This window comes from Dipteris shenzhenensis, chromosome 15 (genome assembly GCF_047967505.1).
Source record: "Dipteris shenzhenensis isolate YYH24624 ecotype China chromosome 15, Dip_SZ_1.0, whole genome shotgun sequence".
In the NCBI taxonomy this organism is placed as follows: Eukaryota; Viridiplantae; Streptophyta; class Polypodiopsida; order Gleicheniales; family Dipteridaceae; genus Dipteris; species Dipteris shenzhenensis.
In genome coordinates, this window is record NC_141610.1 from 32,552,444 (window position 1) to 32,568,762 (window position 16,319).

Sequence of the window (16,319 nt, forward strand, 5' to 3'; positions counted from 1 at the left end):
TGAGAACCTAGCCATAGATTTATCCTTGACCACCATGAGATGGCATGAGAAACTATGAGACTAGATGTATCCTTGACATAGCCTGAGGCATTTCCTTGAGGGGGGGTTTGTTGGGATATCTCAAGGTGTATGCCTCAGGCACACCTTATGTTTCTATGTGTGAGTGCTAGAGGCACAGTTAGGTGCCCACAAGCACAGTTAGGTGGTGGAGAGCCACATAGGATGATTGAGAGAATCTAGGAGCAGATTGGGAGATGATTGTGGAGCTTTGAAGTCATCAGTGATGTCAGTGAGCATGTATGAGGTGCCTACTTAAGGACCTCACTCTTCTTCATTCAACAACCAAGAAATGCAAGTATTCTGAGTTTGTGTCCACTCTATTCTTTCTTTTTAGTGTTCCAACATTAGTATCTTTCATGATGTATGAAATGTACTTGCATTTGGTTGACTATACCTTGCCATACAATCATGGCCACCTCTTGTACAAGAGTAGACACTACCCTTGCATGACAAGTGGTAAGACCCTCTTCAGTCCATATGATTCACAAAATTTTGTTAAGGCTTGGACACTCAAAGAAGGTGAAGGACTACAAGGATCTTGTATTGCAGAATATGGACAAGATACATTAAAGAGTGTAGAGAAGGACAAAGAGCAAAGGAGTTACAAGATTGGCTACACAAAGAACCTCTCCAATGACAATGAACCTCACACTATGGTAGCTTGGAAGAGAAGGAGGAAAAGGACAAGATATTTCATCAAGGGGGGGATGGTTCCCCATATCAAAATTTAGGTTCAACATAGTAGGGTACTCTGCCCTTGCTATATGCATAAAATGAATGAAATAAAGTGTTGTGTGTGTGGTTAATAAGGGTTCTCTGCCTTGGGATGTCCCCCTCAAATGATTATTAGTCTTATGTGTTACCTTGTTGGATCTAAGGGTATTCCCATGCATAGTCATTGTCTATCTCCCAATTGTAAACCAACAAACCAAAGTCAGAGTGAGATCATGTTGGGATGAGGATGCCTAAATGAGTCTACTACTGATGCAACTAGAGTGAGTACCACGTTGTGGATCATGTGTGTTGCCACTACAGGTGGGCAAGCCATGAAGTTTCCCATGGACTACTTCTAGGGTTGAGGTCATCAATTTGTGGGGGGGGAATGAAGGACAAATTAATGTAATGGGATCTAGAGTCCTAAGGTCTAAGGTTGTGAGTGTGTGACCACATGGTGTGCCTAGATAGGTGTTAGTAGGTGTGATTGAGTGAATCTAGGTGTGTGGTGTGTGATCGAAAGAATCATGGAACTGATTGAGAGATTTGTGGATCTAGATGCTCTACTAAGCTCACATGTGATGTCACTACTGGATGTAACTGAAGCCTATATATTGGGCCTATCTCTCATGAATAAACTCTCTCTTTTGCTTCAGTTGCTCAATCCTTCTTACAACTCCAACAAGTTTCTCTTCCACAGGAGGCTTAACTTCGGCGAGGGGAGCCTCCTCCACCTTGAGAGATCCAAGGGGGTTCTTAATTCTATCCAACCTAGCTCCCCAATTGGATAAGAACTCATGGTGTGCTGTGACCGCACCCACATACATTAGCTAGTGAAGATACATCTGCACCTTCCGCACTCCTTGATCATCAACGGGTGCTCTTATGACATTTAACATATTTAACAAAACTACCATTCTTGGCACCTTGTAACCATAAGCCGTCATTTTGGTTCCTATTTTCTCGACCGCATCTATGGTCGCTAGGAGATGCATCCAATTTTGAGAGAGCTCGAGTTTTGGCAATGGAGCATACCAGTGCTCATCTCGAGCCCCTCCCATGTCCTTCTCATTACAAGCTTGGAACACATTGATGGGTGCAGTGCTTTGGTAGTGTTTGACTCAGCCGTAAATAGATTTTCTATCATGGGGTGGGCTTTCCAGGTTTGTAGGTCGATCCTCACAATTTGATCATCCTTGCATAGATAAATTCTATTTGAGGCCCAGTCATGAACTAGACCTACATCATGCATAAGGGTCTTCCTAGGATGACATCATAGCCATCCAACTACCCGTGGAAGCCCATCACCACAAACCAAACCATGTAGGTGAGACCAAAGGTCTTGATCTTTATGTTCTTTATTAGGACTCCCACTAGCTGAGCTATAGCACCATCGGTTAGTTTTACAATTAGATTAGTGCTCTCCTTTTCAAGATTTCCCCATCTTGCCCAACGACCATACAATGGATCTATTCTAGAGTATTTTGTTACATGTAAAATTTGTGTTAGGCCATCCCATGGACTTTGCTAATATGACTCAAACATAGGAGGATAAATAAACATCGGCTTTAGCAATACCCATGGTGGTGTCGCCGCCAACCAACCTTGGAAGTCCATCTTCAAGTGAATACATCTCCCACAAGTTTCATGAAATCATTTACATATATGATTTGGCTTTAAGGTTTTTAATTATATATGAGCTTGCTCATGTTCTTTTATATATATAGCAAGTGTTGAGGTTCAAGGGAGGCAACACGATTCTCAGAGTTTTTTCTTTTCGAATTGTGATTGGTTCACATCAAGTTAACAAACGCTTATGTGTCATTTGGAAGATTGTTTTGTGGACTTTTGTCTTGTGAATGGCTTACACATCATGCTGGCAATGTTTGTGTTTCCAACATCATGGTTGTTAAATTCCTACGGTCATGATTTCCTTCCAGCTGACCTCAGACCTTGACATATCTTGGAAAGGATTACATTCCTTAGAGGTTCCACCACCATCACACCTTTGCCGATCGACTCCACCAAGTGTCTCATTGTACATGGTTTCTGCCTTGCTAGAGAAACTGTGTCATGGTAATAGGAGCCAAAACTCATCCCAATAGTCCATTCCACTACATGGATAACTCTAGCATGCAGAGGACCTTGAGACATCAGGGTTGAATCTTGTCCCACATCGATTCAAGCACACTTAAATTTCGACAAGTGTGGATGGTCTCATAGTTTTTGCAAGATTTCATTCAACCTCAAATTATTCTTTTATCACACGGTAGAGACCAAACCTTCACCACCTAGGGACCTTCACAATTGATGGATTTGAAGAGATGGGAAGGAACATGCGGACTCATGTCACCCCCCTCAAACTCTGACCTCTATCACCAAAATTCCTTTGATGGTCCCATGTACGTCCCTCATGTGGAGGCCTTGGCAAGCAACCATCTAGGAATATTTGGAAATAATACATTTACACTATGGTGCCAAGCTATGAGCAGGCCATCGAGAGGTCATGCTAACAGGTCTAGCTATGATGAGGCATCTTTACACTCCAAATTATGGCCTCTCCCATCATGAAAGTTGCATGGATAAAGAGAGTGAAGTTTGAAAGAGTTATCACCATCCTCAATAATACCTAATGTTTCCTACTATAGATGGAAGTCATTGAGCACCTTATCAAATTTGACACATGTTCTAACCTCCTTCCTACACCTTAGTAGAAGTGTCAGTCTTGATCTAAGGGTGGAGATCTAAGTTTGGTTGACTTTGACAAGGAGGTCAAATAACTTCTACTTGAAAAACACCATGCTCATGACACACACTTTGTTACGTCTTCAATGGTGGCTCCAATCCATCACAAAATCCAAGACCTTCATTTGTGGAACCTTCTCAGTGATAATCATACCTAAAGGTGAAAAACCACTCCCTCTGTCCAAATTAGAAGAGCTCTAACAAATTGTTACCACCAACAAAGGTGCTCAAAAATCATAAAAATCATTGGCTCTTCACCTATTGATCTATCATCCAACTCCTCTTAAAAACAACTCTAATGCATTACCCTACTCCACCATCCCTCAACGCGATGGCCAAAACAAGTGCAATGCACACATTTCTCCAAGCCATTGAGTGGGGGATTGACAATCGATGATTACCACACTTCTTCAAAAGTAGCCCAGTCTTCCCACTTCTTGATACAATGTATCTCTTATGAATGGATGATCAAATCTAAAGCCACAACCTCTTTTTGTAAAGCATAACAACATTCGAAAGAACCTTGTTGCAATAGATGGAGATAGTGCCATGGTTTAAGAAACATCAACACCTCGCCCTAATATGGGTCTCAAGGAACCCATGCTTGATAAATTGCTCTTGTGCTAAAACTTTAGTATGTGCACAAATATGGTACCCCCACCCTATGTATTCTCTCTGGTTCACAAAACATCAACACCTCCCCCTAAAATGGGTCTCTAGGACCCCATGCTTGATAAATTGCTCTTGTGCTAAAACTTTAGCATGTGCACAAATATGGCACCCCCACCCTATGTCTTTTCTGTTGTCTCCTTGTTCATGTTATCGCCTTGTTTAGCTAGGTGTTATACAATGGATTGTTGATGTCTAGATATGCAAAATGTTGATTGCAAACAATTAGAAAAGTAAGAAGAGTCATCAAATTTCCAGGATCAAATTCTTATTTAATATGTTAAAATGCAATAAAGAAGTCATTTCAATCAATTTGCCTCTTTGTTTAGTATCCTCTAGATTGTTCATGTCTACATATGAGGCATGCTGATTGCAAACAATTAGAAAAGTAAGGAAGAAGCATAAAATTTGCCAAGACCAAAGGCTTATTTAACATGTTTTAATGCAAAAGCGCTTTCAATATATTTTTGCCTTTACCAAACACCGAATTGAGCAACTAAATAATAGTAAGAATTTGCATTTGGGTGTTTGCATGAAGAACAATATCATCTATGAGAAAGATATCAAGAGGTCATGCTAAGTGGATCTAACTGTGAGCCATCTTTACACTTGGAATTGTGGCTTCTCTTGTCATCAAAGTTGCACAGATGAAGAGACTGAAGTTTGCAAGAGTTAGCTATCATTAAGCTCACTAAATTACCTTGATATTACCGAGTATAGGTGGAAGTCATGGGGCACCTCCACAAATTTCAACCAAGCTCTATGCTCCTCCTCACACCTTAATAGAGAGACTAAGTTTGTGTGACTTTGATGCAGAGGTCAAATAGCCGCCACTGTCACAATATCAAAAGCCTTTGTTTATGTAGCAAACTCATACCTAAAGTTGAAAAAATTGTCAGTGCTCCTTTAGTTTGTACACAACATACTCTAGATTGTTGATGTCTAGATATGCCGAATGTTGATAACAAACAATTTGCAAAGTGTCCATTACCAAACACTAAATTGAGAAACTAAAGAGTAGTAACAATTTCTTCTTTTGGTGTTGCATGGAGAATAACATGATCAGTAATTTGCCTTCTAGTATTGATGAAGTTAATCATACTGTTTGATATGGAGATAAGCATGAGCAATCATAAAACATCACGTTGATTTTTGTTATCCATCGCTAAGAGACTATAATTTTAAAGTGCAAAATCTCCTATGGGCTATGAAATACAAGTTTTAGCCAAAGTCTTAGTGGGAACAAAATGTGGTAGAGCAAGTATTAATACTCAATGCACCTATTGAAGAATCCAAAGAAATAAAAGTTGTTGGTGCAGAGGCAATTAGTATCTCCTTCATCATGTCAAATTGCATGTAAGAGTCATATCGTGCACATTCTCTCGATCCATGGGTTGACGTGATGAGTTGTTTTGATTTGCTACTCATCATACATACTCAAAACCCTTTGAAAAATGAGAGCATGGCCAGAAATATACTTTGAATTCTCTCCACTATGATAGTTTCTTTCCCAATTTTGCATAACAATCCTTCTACAATAATAGTAAATTTAGTCTTTCCAACAGTCAATGTCCTTTCAAAGATTAAGAAAAGATCTCCCTTTAAGTTCCAGCATTCTCTACAAAAGTCTTGGCAAAGATAGTTTAACACTAAAAGCAACCAAAACAAGCTCTCCAAGCCACACAAAACAAGCCAAAACTAGAGACCCCATAGATCATACAAACTTGTATCCTATTTATTCCAAGGTTTCAAAAAAAACCTTGGGGAAGTTCATGCTCATCAACCTCCTCATGTAGTTTATGATCTTCATCCCATCCTTATCCTCTACAACTTCCCCAACACTATTCACAAAGAGTGGAGGTCCTCGGGCAAAAAATAGTTTGAAGGATGTGTAAGAAAACAATACAACGTCTGTGCTCAACAGATAACAGGATCTCGTACGCAAGAGAGAAAACAGATAGTATGGAGAATAAAAAATTTGATTACTGTAGAACTGATACAATAGATGGCGCTGCCTCCCAACCGTGCGCTCCTGTGAAAGAAGCTTCGATGGTGAGCTGAAAACAGTAGAGGACGAAGGTTGAATGCTAAGGAATCAGGGTTGCTGTAGCCAGTGATGAAATGGGCTTCACGGGCTTGCTCTTATATAGCCACTAGTCATAGTCGGTTGGGCTCAATTAGGTGACCGACCCAGTCCGCCCAAAACGATCGACTAGGGGTCGGTCCCCAAATAGGCCACCGACCACACAATAGAACCAGTGCGCAAAATAGAGCGACTAACCTACGGTCTTCGTTCGGCCCACAGCCAGGAAACAATAGAGGACGAAGGCTGGATGCTAAGGAATCAAGGTTGTTGTAGCCAGTGATGAAATGGGCTTCACGGGCTTGCTCTTATATAGCCACTAGTCGTAGTCCGTTGGGCTCAATTGGGTGACCGACCCAGTCCGCATCGACTCGGGGTTGGTCCCCAAATAGGCCACCGACCACAAAACCCTAAGCACAAAACAACAGAATGCTAAATGTTGAACAAAGACTTCAACAAACGTCACACTAAAACAAGAAACAAAGACATGAGAACTAAGAATAAGAATCACAAGATCCACCACTTATTGGTAGACCTACAAGTTATCCCCGAAAAACCCTTTCAACAATTAATTTGCCAAACTGGCCAAACACATATAAATGCTACAATTGAAACAAAGTAGCATCTCAAGCTAGAACGCAAAAATGACAAACTTTACTTATGAGCCTAATGCTATGGCTCCCCTTTTGCCCACCATGTGCAAAGCAAATAACAACTAAAAGCATGAATGCAATAGCTAGCTACTCCAGCCTAACAATTGTGAGGCTAAAACTAGCGAATTTTGACTGATGAGTGAGCATGACATCAACAACTTGAAGGCCCATGCATTAAATAAACGAATATTCTACAGCAAGCAAATTGTTGCTAAACCACACTAACCATGATCACAAAATAATAAACAACAAAGAGCAAAATTAACTCTACCAACTTTCTAAAAATGCAAATATGGGCAACCTACAAGCAAACCTAGAAGAATACTCATCACCTACATCAACTGCACAATAACAAAACCAAGCCAATATCAACAACAGACACAAAGTATGACTAAACTATTCGTCTACACACAATAAGAACCAAAGAAGAGGCCACACAACTTTAACTTCATAAGATGGACATAGCAACCAATAGCGCTATGACAAGTAGTGGAAACTTTTCTCCCAACAAACCTATCAACAAAGGCAAACATAACAAGAAAAAATAAAAAGACAACTCGCCCAAAAGAAGAACAGAGGAGACAAAAAAGACAAATGACCTCAAGGTGAGGCCCCTAACACTCCACTCTATACAAAATTAAACTTATAAACAAAATAGCCAAAACAATCAATCCTATAAACCTCCCCGCCCCCCCCCCCCCCTTTCTTCCCGCACGCGCAAAAAAAAAAAGAAACATACATAACACAACAATTCCGATGAAAAAGTAAGACACCCAAATGTTGCACCAAAATAAATCTACCAATCAAACCTGGCAGAAAGAAAAGTATCCATCCTACAATGATTTTGGAAAAGCCAACACCAAAATAACAAGCCATAACATTGAAGGGAATAATGAAAAGTCCAATATTTACAAACCTGACCACACCATTAAGTAGAAGAAAAACCCAATACAACACAGAGTTGAAACAAGACAAAACACTCAACACACCACTCAAATCTTTCCTAACATTCCCGAACTAATGTTGTGCCTCTGCCAGGCGTCGCTTCGCCAACATATAGCAAGCATAAAAGAGAGCACATACCAACACCAAATACAAATGAAGAGTACACATAAAAACTTCCTACACATGAAGAGCATTGAGTTAATCAAGGATTATTCCTCCTACTTAAAAAATGAAGATTGAGCAACAAGCAATAAAGACGACCAGCTTGAAAGAAATAACACACTACACATGCCATGAATGTTATGTCAAAATGTTCTTTGTAGGTTGCTTTCAACATGTGCACGTGGTGAAAGAAAAAAAGTACAAGAAAATGTGTTCTCAAAAAGAAAGGAAGAACTAGTGAGTGTATCTCATTACATTCAACATCACCTATTAAAAGGACCGTCTTCTTTTTTCATACATGTACGCTTGCTAAGATATGACAATTGATCATCTTATTATGAATATCATCTAGCTTGATGACAAGTCAATACGTTCAAGAGATACTTTTTGGTTAAAAGCATCTATGAAGTTGATAATGGATCAAGTTATTGATTATATGACAACACTTTGCAATCTCCAAGCACCTTCATAGTACATGCATTACCACCATTATATATGTCATTACCTTTGCTTGACATGGCAATGGGATTCTTGTATTATTAGCCTCTTATATGTGCATCTCTCTTGAGATGGTTGTGAATCCGCCTCATCATCGCTATTATTCTTCATCTTCTTTGGCTTGGACTTGGCTCCACCACTTTTCTCATAAGCTACCTTCCATAATCTCCCACTTAAACAATTTTGAGGGTTTTTTTTTGTTTGTTCTTTTTTTTTTTTTGGGGGGGGGAGGGGGAGGGGGGGATAAATGATCATGGTGGCCATGAGAACTCTCTAAAGATGGCCACATGGCCTCTCATGAATACATGACCCATATACATACTAAAAACCAAGAACACGAAGATTCCCTTGTTAGTAGCTCCACAACGCACCACAAGAATTTTTAACATAATCTTTTCAACAATTGCATATAAATACAAGTAAATTCTTAAGTTAACATCCTTGGGTAGATAGCCCATGATACAAGTTCATGGAACTATAAAAGAGTCCAACATCAAATTGTGAAGATGTGAACGATCAAACCAATGATTATTACCTCACTTTTGTAAATGCACAAATAAAATTTCTATTAAAATATTGCAATGCAATAATTTGAACCTAATCAATCTAATGGATACATATGTAATTCTAGGGGTCAAACCACTTGTGTTGAGATTGATTCTTTTCTTCAAGAGACTGGCATGAGATAGAGAAATACATAGGAATTGCCACTTTCAACTACCACTTTAAAAAAAATCTTTCTTTGTAAAAGTGCAAACATCTACATGCAAACACACACGAATCTTGATTGACAATTTCTAACTATGGTTTGTAAACAAAATGTGGAGTTCCCAAATAACACAATGTGAGGTTGGGAAACGTGTAAACTTACTTCTCTTTTGAGGAGTGTACACACGAGTTCGAGTGATGATACATATAATCTTTGATACATTAAGAGTGACTCATATTATGTATACATTGTTCACTTGCCGAACAAGTGGTAAATTGTTTCAAACTGAGTCGTGCTTGTTCATAACCTCAGATGGGAGTTAAGAAGAAAATGATCGTCCTATAGGTGCTTCATAAGCCTTGCATTTTTTTATTCAGATGTCTGACACTATTGAAGTTATAAATGCCAAAATATTTCTTGGTTAAAATGGGTCTCTATGATGCCATTTTTGTTGTTAGTTAATAAGATAGACATTGATAGATAAACAACCATACATCATCCCCGGTCCCATAATTTGACACAAACATCCAGTGCACATGGTTGAGTAAAGATGTGGAGATGAGAATATAAAGGAATCTGACAGCCTTGTGATAAAGCACACACTTGCTAGTATTGGTACAATACCATGCTGCGCAAATCTCATAGCCACAGAAGCAGCATCAGGAATTTCTACAAAAAGACCAACCTGTCGTCTGTTCAGTAAGCAGAAAACACTAAACTGCAACAGGGAAATGCATCAACTTTCATTAAAGGAAGCTTTGGAACTTATATCGCCTGCTGCCTGCCTGGGTTCTCAGCTCAGGTGACTTTCAGTATTGAGCATAGTCCCTAGAGCTCCAATGTAGAGGTACAATCTCAATGTTTTCCCACTAATAAATTAACCCCGGCAAGTATATACAAGAGAGTTGAGAACTCAAAGTCTAAGGTTTGCCGCTGCATCAAAAATAGACAAATCACACACGACAGGCATCACGATTGGAGAGCTAGAAAAGCAAGCACTGCAATCGTTTAAAAAAACTCCCAGAAAATCTGAAATGTACTCACCACAGTAAACAAACTGGTTGAAGTCAAGTGTTATATGGCCTTGCCTTGTTGTATCAAAGGCTCCAAACAAATTTCTAAGATTTCAACAACCAACAAATTAGAACTGAATCATGTGTCCAAATTTTCCAATAGGACACCTTCAATATCTACCAAAACTCAACGAGGCCAAGTCAACACCCCTTACTGTATATAACATCACACTCATGGCTACACCCAGGGAATTCACAGGCAGCTTTCCAATCAAGCTTGTCCAGAACTAAGCAGCTTTACAGTCAATCTTGTAGCAGAACAAAATGGTTCAAGGTCCAAAGTTGCATAGCTGAAATTATGTGTATACACTAAGGCAACAAAATGACTCCCAAACCCTCAATAAAGAAACAGGTCATTTGCTACATTCCTCACTCGGTCACTTCATCTGGTTGCAATCTGTGGTTTCTATTTATCAAGCCGGTTAGTTGCAGCATTGTAGTGACTTGACCATGCATAGGCCAGCCCGGAAGACAGTGTGGATTTCCCTATGGAGTCACAAATAGGGTCGCCCATCTTTATAGGAGAGCTGGCTGCCTCTTCAGCTCTCCCTTGAGTCATGGCGGTTTGTGAAAGGCAGTGGGAGAGTTGGCTTCTCATACCAAAAGAGTCGAGTCAGGTTTTTTTTGTGTGTGTGTGTGAGAGAGACAAATAGTCTATATCCCGCACACCATAACAGCCCTATCCAAGCTGTTATGATATCTCTTGAGAGCTTGTAATTGGCTATTCCTTTTCATGGGACTGTTCTTTGTAATATAAGAACAACTGGTTTTCACCAAACAAAATGTGTGCGACAAAAAGGGTCACCCATCTTTGTAGGAGAGCTGGCTGCCTCTTCAGCTCTCCCTTAGTGATGGCGGTTAGTGAAAGGCAGTGTGAGAGTTGACTTCTCATACCAACAGAGTTAAGTCAATTTGTGTGTATGTGTGTGCGCATGTGCGCACGCGCCTTATCAACAAAAAGAGAGTGTGCGTGCGCACTTCACCCAAAAAAAGTGTGCCCATGTGCGTGCGCGTGCGTGTGTGTGTGTGTGTAGGTGGTGTGATGGTGAGCTCAGCCTCTCCCTCATCCGTCCCTGTACCTTGCCCGCAGCCTGCTGCTGCTGCTCCGCCTTCTTCCGTACCTCATCCGTCAGCCCCCGTACATCTTCCGCCTGCTCCTGTACCAGGCCTGCTGCTGCCCGTACCTTCTGCGCAGCAGCCTCTGCACAAGCCGCCCCTAGCCATACCTTCTTTGCCCGTCCCCTCAGCGCTCCCCTCTGTTCTTGCCCCTTCCTTTGCCTCTGCGCAAGCCGTACCTGCTGTACGGTCATCTGTAGAGCTTGTACGGTCGTCCGTACAGCCTCCCCCCTTCTTGTACAGTTTTCTTCATCCGTACCTGCTCCCATGTCCGTACAGCCGGGTTCGGTACAATCTCTTCCTGATGTCTCTTCATCCCCTCTTCCTGCTGCTCCGACAAATGGCTCTTTCGTTTTCTCTGCTTCAGCCACCCCTTCTGCCTCTGCTCCTCCTGCACGTGTCTTCTTTTGGCGAAGTGTGGTGCTTTGTCTCCCTCCACTTTGGTTAAATCGGCAAAGCTGGATATTACGGATAGTCCTTCGTCTTCCCTCTAGGTGGACCTTCTTCGCCAGATGTGCTTTCCTTCCGTTACAGATGTTCCTTCATCGGGTTCACCGCTTGTTTGTTTTTTGGATTCTAACCTTCTGGTTTCCGGTCTTCGACAGGCTCAGCAGTTTGGGGTCTGTCTCTACTTTATGGGCACGGTTTTATCTGCAGCTCAACTTCGTTGTTGGGCTGAAGTTGCAATGGGTCAGGATTGCCTTTCCTCCTTTCTCTTTCTAGGCAAAGGTTTTTATTATGCTCAATGCTCTTCGACTGATGTGGTGGAGCAACTTGTCAGTCGTGCTGGTATTCATGGGGCTGGTTTCTTTGCTTATGTGATGCCTTGGGATCCGCTTTTTGATCCGTCTGCCTCTCTTCTGACTCACTGTCCGGACTGGATTATCCTCAAAGCATTGCCTCTACCTCTTCTTCAGCATCTTCCTACTCTTGTAGCTTTTTTGGGGAGGCCTCTACATATTCCGAGACGAGTTTTTGCAGGCTACTCAGGATGTTCGCCTTTGTATTTTATGGGATATGATGCAACCCATGCCCTCTACTGTGGATCTTGATTTGGGATTTGCTCATCCGATGCGCAAGTTTGCTGACTGTAAAATTTATATGTTTTGGTTCAGACCATTGATTTTAAATGGTTTCTATTTCACTTAATGAGGAGCATTGCCTGAACAGTGTGCGATCTGATGATGAGATGGTGCTTTTGACTAAGCAAATCAAGAATTTGGCCTCCAAAGTATATTGCAATTATTGTGAACGTGATGGTCATGAAGAGGATCACTGCTTCCAAAACCTTTTGCATGTGAAGGACAGAAAGCTGAAGAAGTAGAAGTCTGATCAGGCAAATCATGTTGATGATCACAGGGCTACTGAAAGAGGATGCAAAAGACAAAGAAATGTTATCTTTGCAGATGAGAATATCAAAGAAGAAGATTTTGAAGAACAATATGACCTTGAATTTCTGTTAGGAGTCACATGCATACTGCAATAAGCGCTGTTACGCAAGTTGAATCTAGGTTGTTTCTTCATTTGCTTTCTGCTTTAGGAGTCACATGCATACTGCAACAAGCACCGTTGTGCAGGTTCAATCCAGGTTCTTTTCTCTCTCGATTCCACTATAGGTCTCATTTATTCTTTGGTAGACTGTCGGTGGAATTGGCTTCAGCTGATTGGGAAGCTGCTTCCAAAATATCTTCTTCATGCCGTCTTGGCTGCAAATGAGGGTTTTCTTCCACACCTTCATGGTATCTTTCTCATCTTGGTGGTAGATGAGAGTTCCTGTTCAATCTGATGTTTGTGTCATGTGTCTCAGCTTGAGGGGGGAGATTGTCAGAAAAGTAGAGGTAGTGAGGCAGCCATGCATATGACAGCCTAGAAGACGTAGTGGATTCTCTATGGAGTCACAAGTAGGGTGCCCATTTTTGTAGGAGAGTGGGCTGCCTCTTCAGCTCTCTTGAGTTATGGTGGTTGGCGAAAGGTGGCGTGAGAGTCGGCTTCTTATACCAACAGAGTCAACTCAGTTTGTGTATGTGTGTATATATAAGTTGTATTCATGCTCCACAAGTCCAGTTGGGATGAGAGCCTATTCCAAAGTTTACTTGTCATGATTCATATCTTCTAGGATCTTGCTCTCTTTCTCGCAGATTGTGTATGTTTTTGAGTAAAGAGAGATCAAAGCTATTATCATACTATCATGAGTATAATAAAGGCTTGTTACGTCCACATCTGGGTAAGTGTTATGGAGGCCGGGTTAACCTATGGTCATGTGTTCTAACCTTGGAGCCGTTAGGACATATGTTACCCTAATGGTGGTCCGAGGCTTGAGATGCCTAGGACACCCTGTATCTATATAAGTGAGAGCCATTATTCACTTGGGTCATTCTTGAGAGTGGAGCCTTCCAAGAGTACCCAGCTAGGTAGAGATCCCGTGGGGTGCATAGCCTTACTTGGGATGGACTATGGTCAGAGGTTGCCTGACCTCTAGCGCGGGGGTGATCCTGAGGGATCTCAGGTAGGGTTGTGATGCACAGGTGTCCCTGTGTTTTTACGCTGACTTTTTGTTGAGCTAGCAGGCTAGCATGGAACTAGAGGAGATCCTAGAACCCCCAGGTTAGTGGTAACTGACCCGTTAGGGGCTGCTTCAAGGCTCTCTTTTTTTATCTTGAAAAACCAACCATACAAATCAGCAGTCCGAAAAGCGCTGATCGTGGGGGGGAAAAGGCTGTCAGAAAGTTTCAAGGCTCATATAGGAGCTTAGAACATACGGACTGGTTGGAACTTGTACGCTCGTGTCACCTTCATGACTTCTCTAACATACATTAGGATAGTGAGATGGAATGAAGTTCAGCAGACAGCATTAATTAACATTGTTTTCATAGGAAGTTTAGCGGCAGAAAACGATTTGAAAAATGCATGTGTTCTAATTACTTCCATTGTCAACAAGTCTGTGTTGCTCATGCCATAAAAATATATTTATTTACCTATTGCACCTTTTTGTTCACCCATTGCAATCTATTTAAATGCAACATGATATTCTCTTTACTCGTTGTGCTCAAAAAATAATCAATCAAATGGGAAGCAGAAAAAGCACAAGTTTAAACTTTTGGTCACACAATATGCAGGTCCAGTGGGAGCGAGGAAGCAAAACCTCCTTCGCTTATGGGCAGACCATATAACCAAATTTGAGTGCTTGATAATGCGATTGTTGCCTTGAAAGACTTGATAGGGGACAAATTGCCAAAACGAACTAATGGAATGAAAATCAAGGAGTTTTGGCCACAAGCACAATTCCTTGCAGTAAAATGAAGTTGTATGACATGGATGAGGTTGACGATAAGGCTTATGTAGTCGATTGTAAGCATGGCAAAGACAAGCTACAAAAAATGAAAGGTATTAGGGATTTATCAGATGATCATGGGGACTCTTTAGGTGACGCAAGAATAAAAAGAAAAGACAGTTTTTACTACAACAAGGCTGGTAATTTTGCTAAGGATTGTAAGAAGAAAAAGGTTTGAGGAGGCCAGCCAAAGAAGACGAAATCTGGCTCGATAGTGGTCAATGTGGTGATAGGCACTGAGATAGAGTTTGTTGACCCATGAGTGACTGTGTTCATGCCATTGGCCTTGATCATAATCCATGTATTCTTCATCTTCATCATAATCCACATATTATCCTCCCTTCCTTCTTGCAACATACACTCAATCTCATGAAACTTTTTGGACTGTGCTGTCTTTTCTTTTTGGTGGGCTCTCCCTTGACCTTCTCCTTCTCCTGCTCCTTTCCTTGAGCTGAGTTTTGTTTCCTGGCTGGCCGTCCTGAAATTCCTTTCTTTTTTCTCTTTTCCAAGGCTTCTGAGAGCACTGAACCCCTCATGGAAAATTTCTGTTTTAGTCCAGCTTCAATATCAGCCTTGAAAGATTCAAAAATCTCATACACAACTTCATTTTCTTGTTCCTGAGCTGGCACCTCATCATCACTACTACTTCCTGTGGGCAATTCCTCTTCAACATCAGATTCAACTAGCTTCATCGTGTCCAAGAACTGGACTGATCTCTTCTTCTTTGTGGGTAGAGACTTCTTAGGGGTAAGAGATGGCATTTGATCCTTCCTGCCAGAATCCAGCACCTCTGGTTCAGAATTGTGATTGTGGGCTTGAATGTCAGTTTAAGGGCAACCAAGAGATCCAACTGCGAGCTGTAACTCCCAAGCATTTTGATAGGCCAGCATTGATGCTTGGAAGGCTTATCGCTGACACTGTCAGTAGCCAGGTATGAGCCCTAAGGCTCACCAGGAGTGGGTCTCACGATGCTTCCACTGGGCTGCTTGGAACACTCTCCTAAGCCTTGCACTTATCAAGGATATGTCCAACACTTCCACATCTAGGCTACCAATCCGTCATCAAGTATAGATGTCAAGTTTTTCCCAAGATATCTGTGCAGGAGGATTTTGGAGTAAATCCAGAGAAAGCTATCACATCAGAGACAAATGAAACAAGGAGATCCACCAAGTAACCTATGAGCATGCATGGGGCTTATCAAGGTCAAGGAAAAAAATCTCTAGCCATATATCTCTGAAATAAGATATGATGTACAGCTTTGATGCACACAAAAAACCTGTTATCCAGCGAGGCACAAAAAAATGCCTGGATTGTGCACCCTTCCGAGCATAAAGTCGACTTGCAACAATGGATGGCAATTTTACTACTTTTATTTTACATATTAGGCACATCTATCCAAATGAACGCATAAAGTTCTAGGCACTTCTTTTCATAAGGAAGCCTGATCTTGTAGAAAAACTGGATAACAGAGGCCCATTACATGTTCTAGTGTAAATGATAAGTCTTAGTCCACAAATGTCTGCAAAGTCTGCCAAATCGCTCTGGTCTAATGCCATATCTG

General features: G+C 41.3%; 1 protein-coding gene across 1 annotated transcript in view; it reads right to left on the minus strand.

Moving 5' to 3' along the window:
* Window positions 1-9,658: 9,658 nt before the first annotated feature.
* Window positions 9,659-16,319, minus strand: part of LOC147893699 (uncharacterized) — a 105,108-nt gene continuing 98,447 nt past the window's right edge. Inside the window, exons 9-10 of the mRNA XM_087386226.1 lie at window positions 10,283-10,356; window positions 9,659-10,171 (exon numbers count right to left, since the gene is read on the minus strand). Of these exons, the coding sequence (XP_087242352.1) occupies window positions 10,152-10,171; window positions 10,283-10,356 (94 nt within the window). The 3' untranslated portion in view covers window positions 9,659-10,151. The remainder of the gene's footprint in view (window positions 10,172-10,282; window positions 10,357-16,319) is intronic.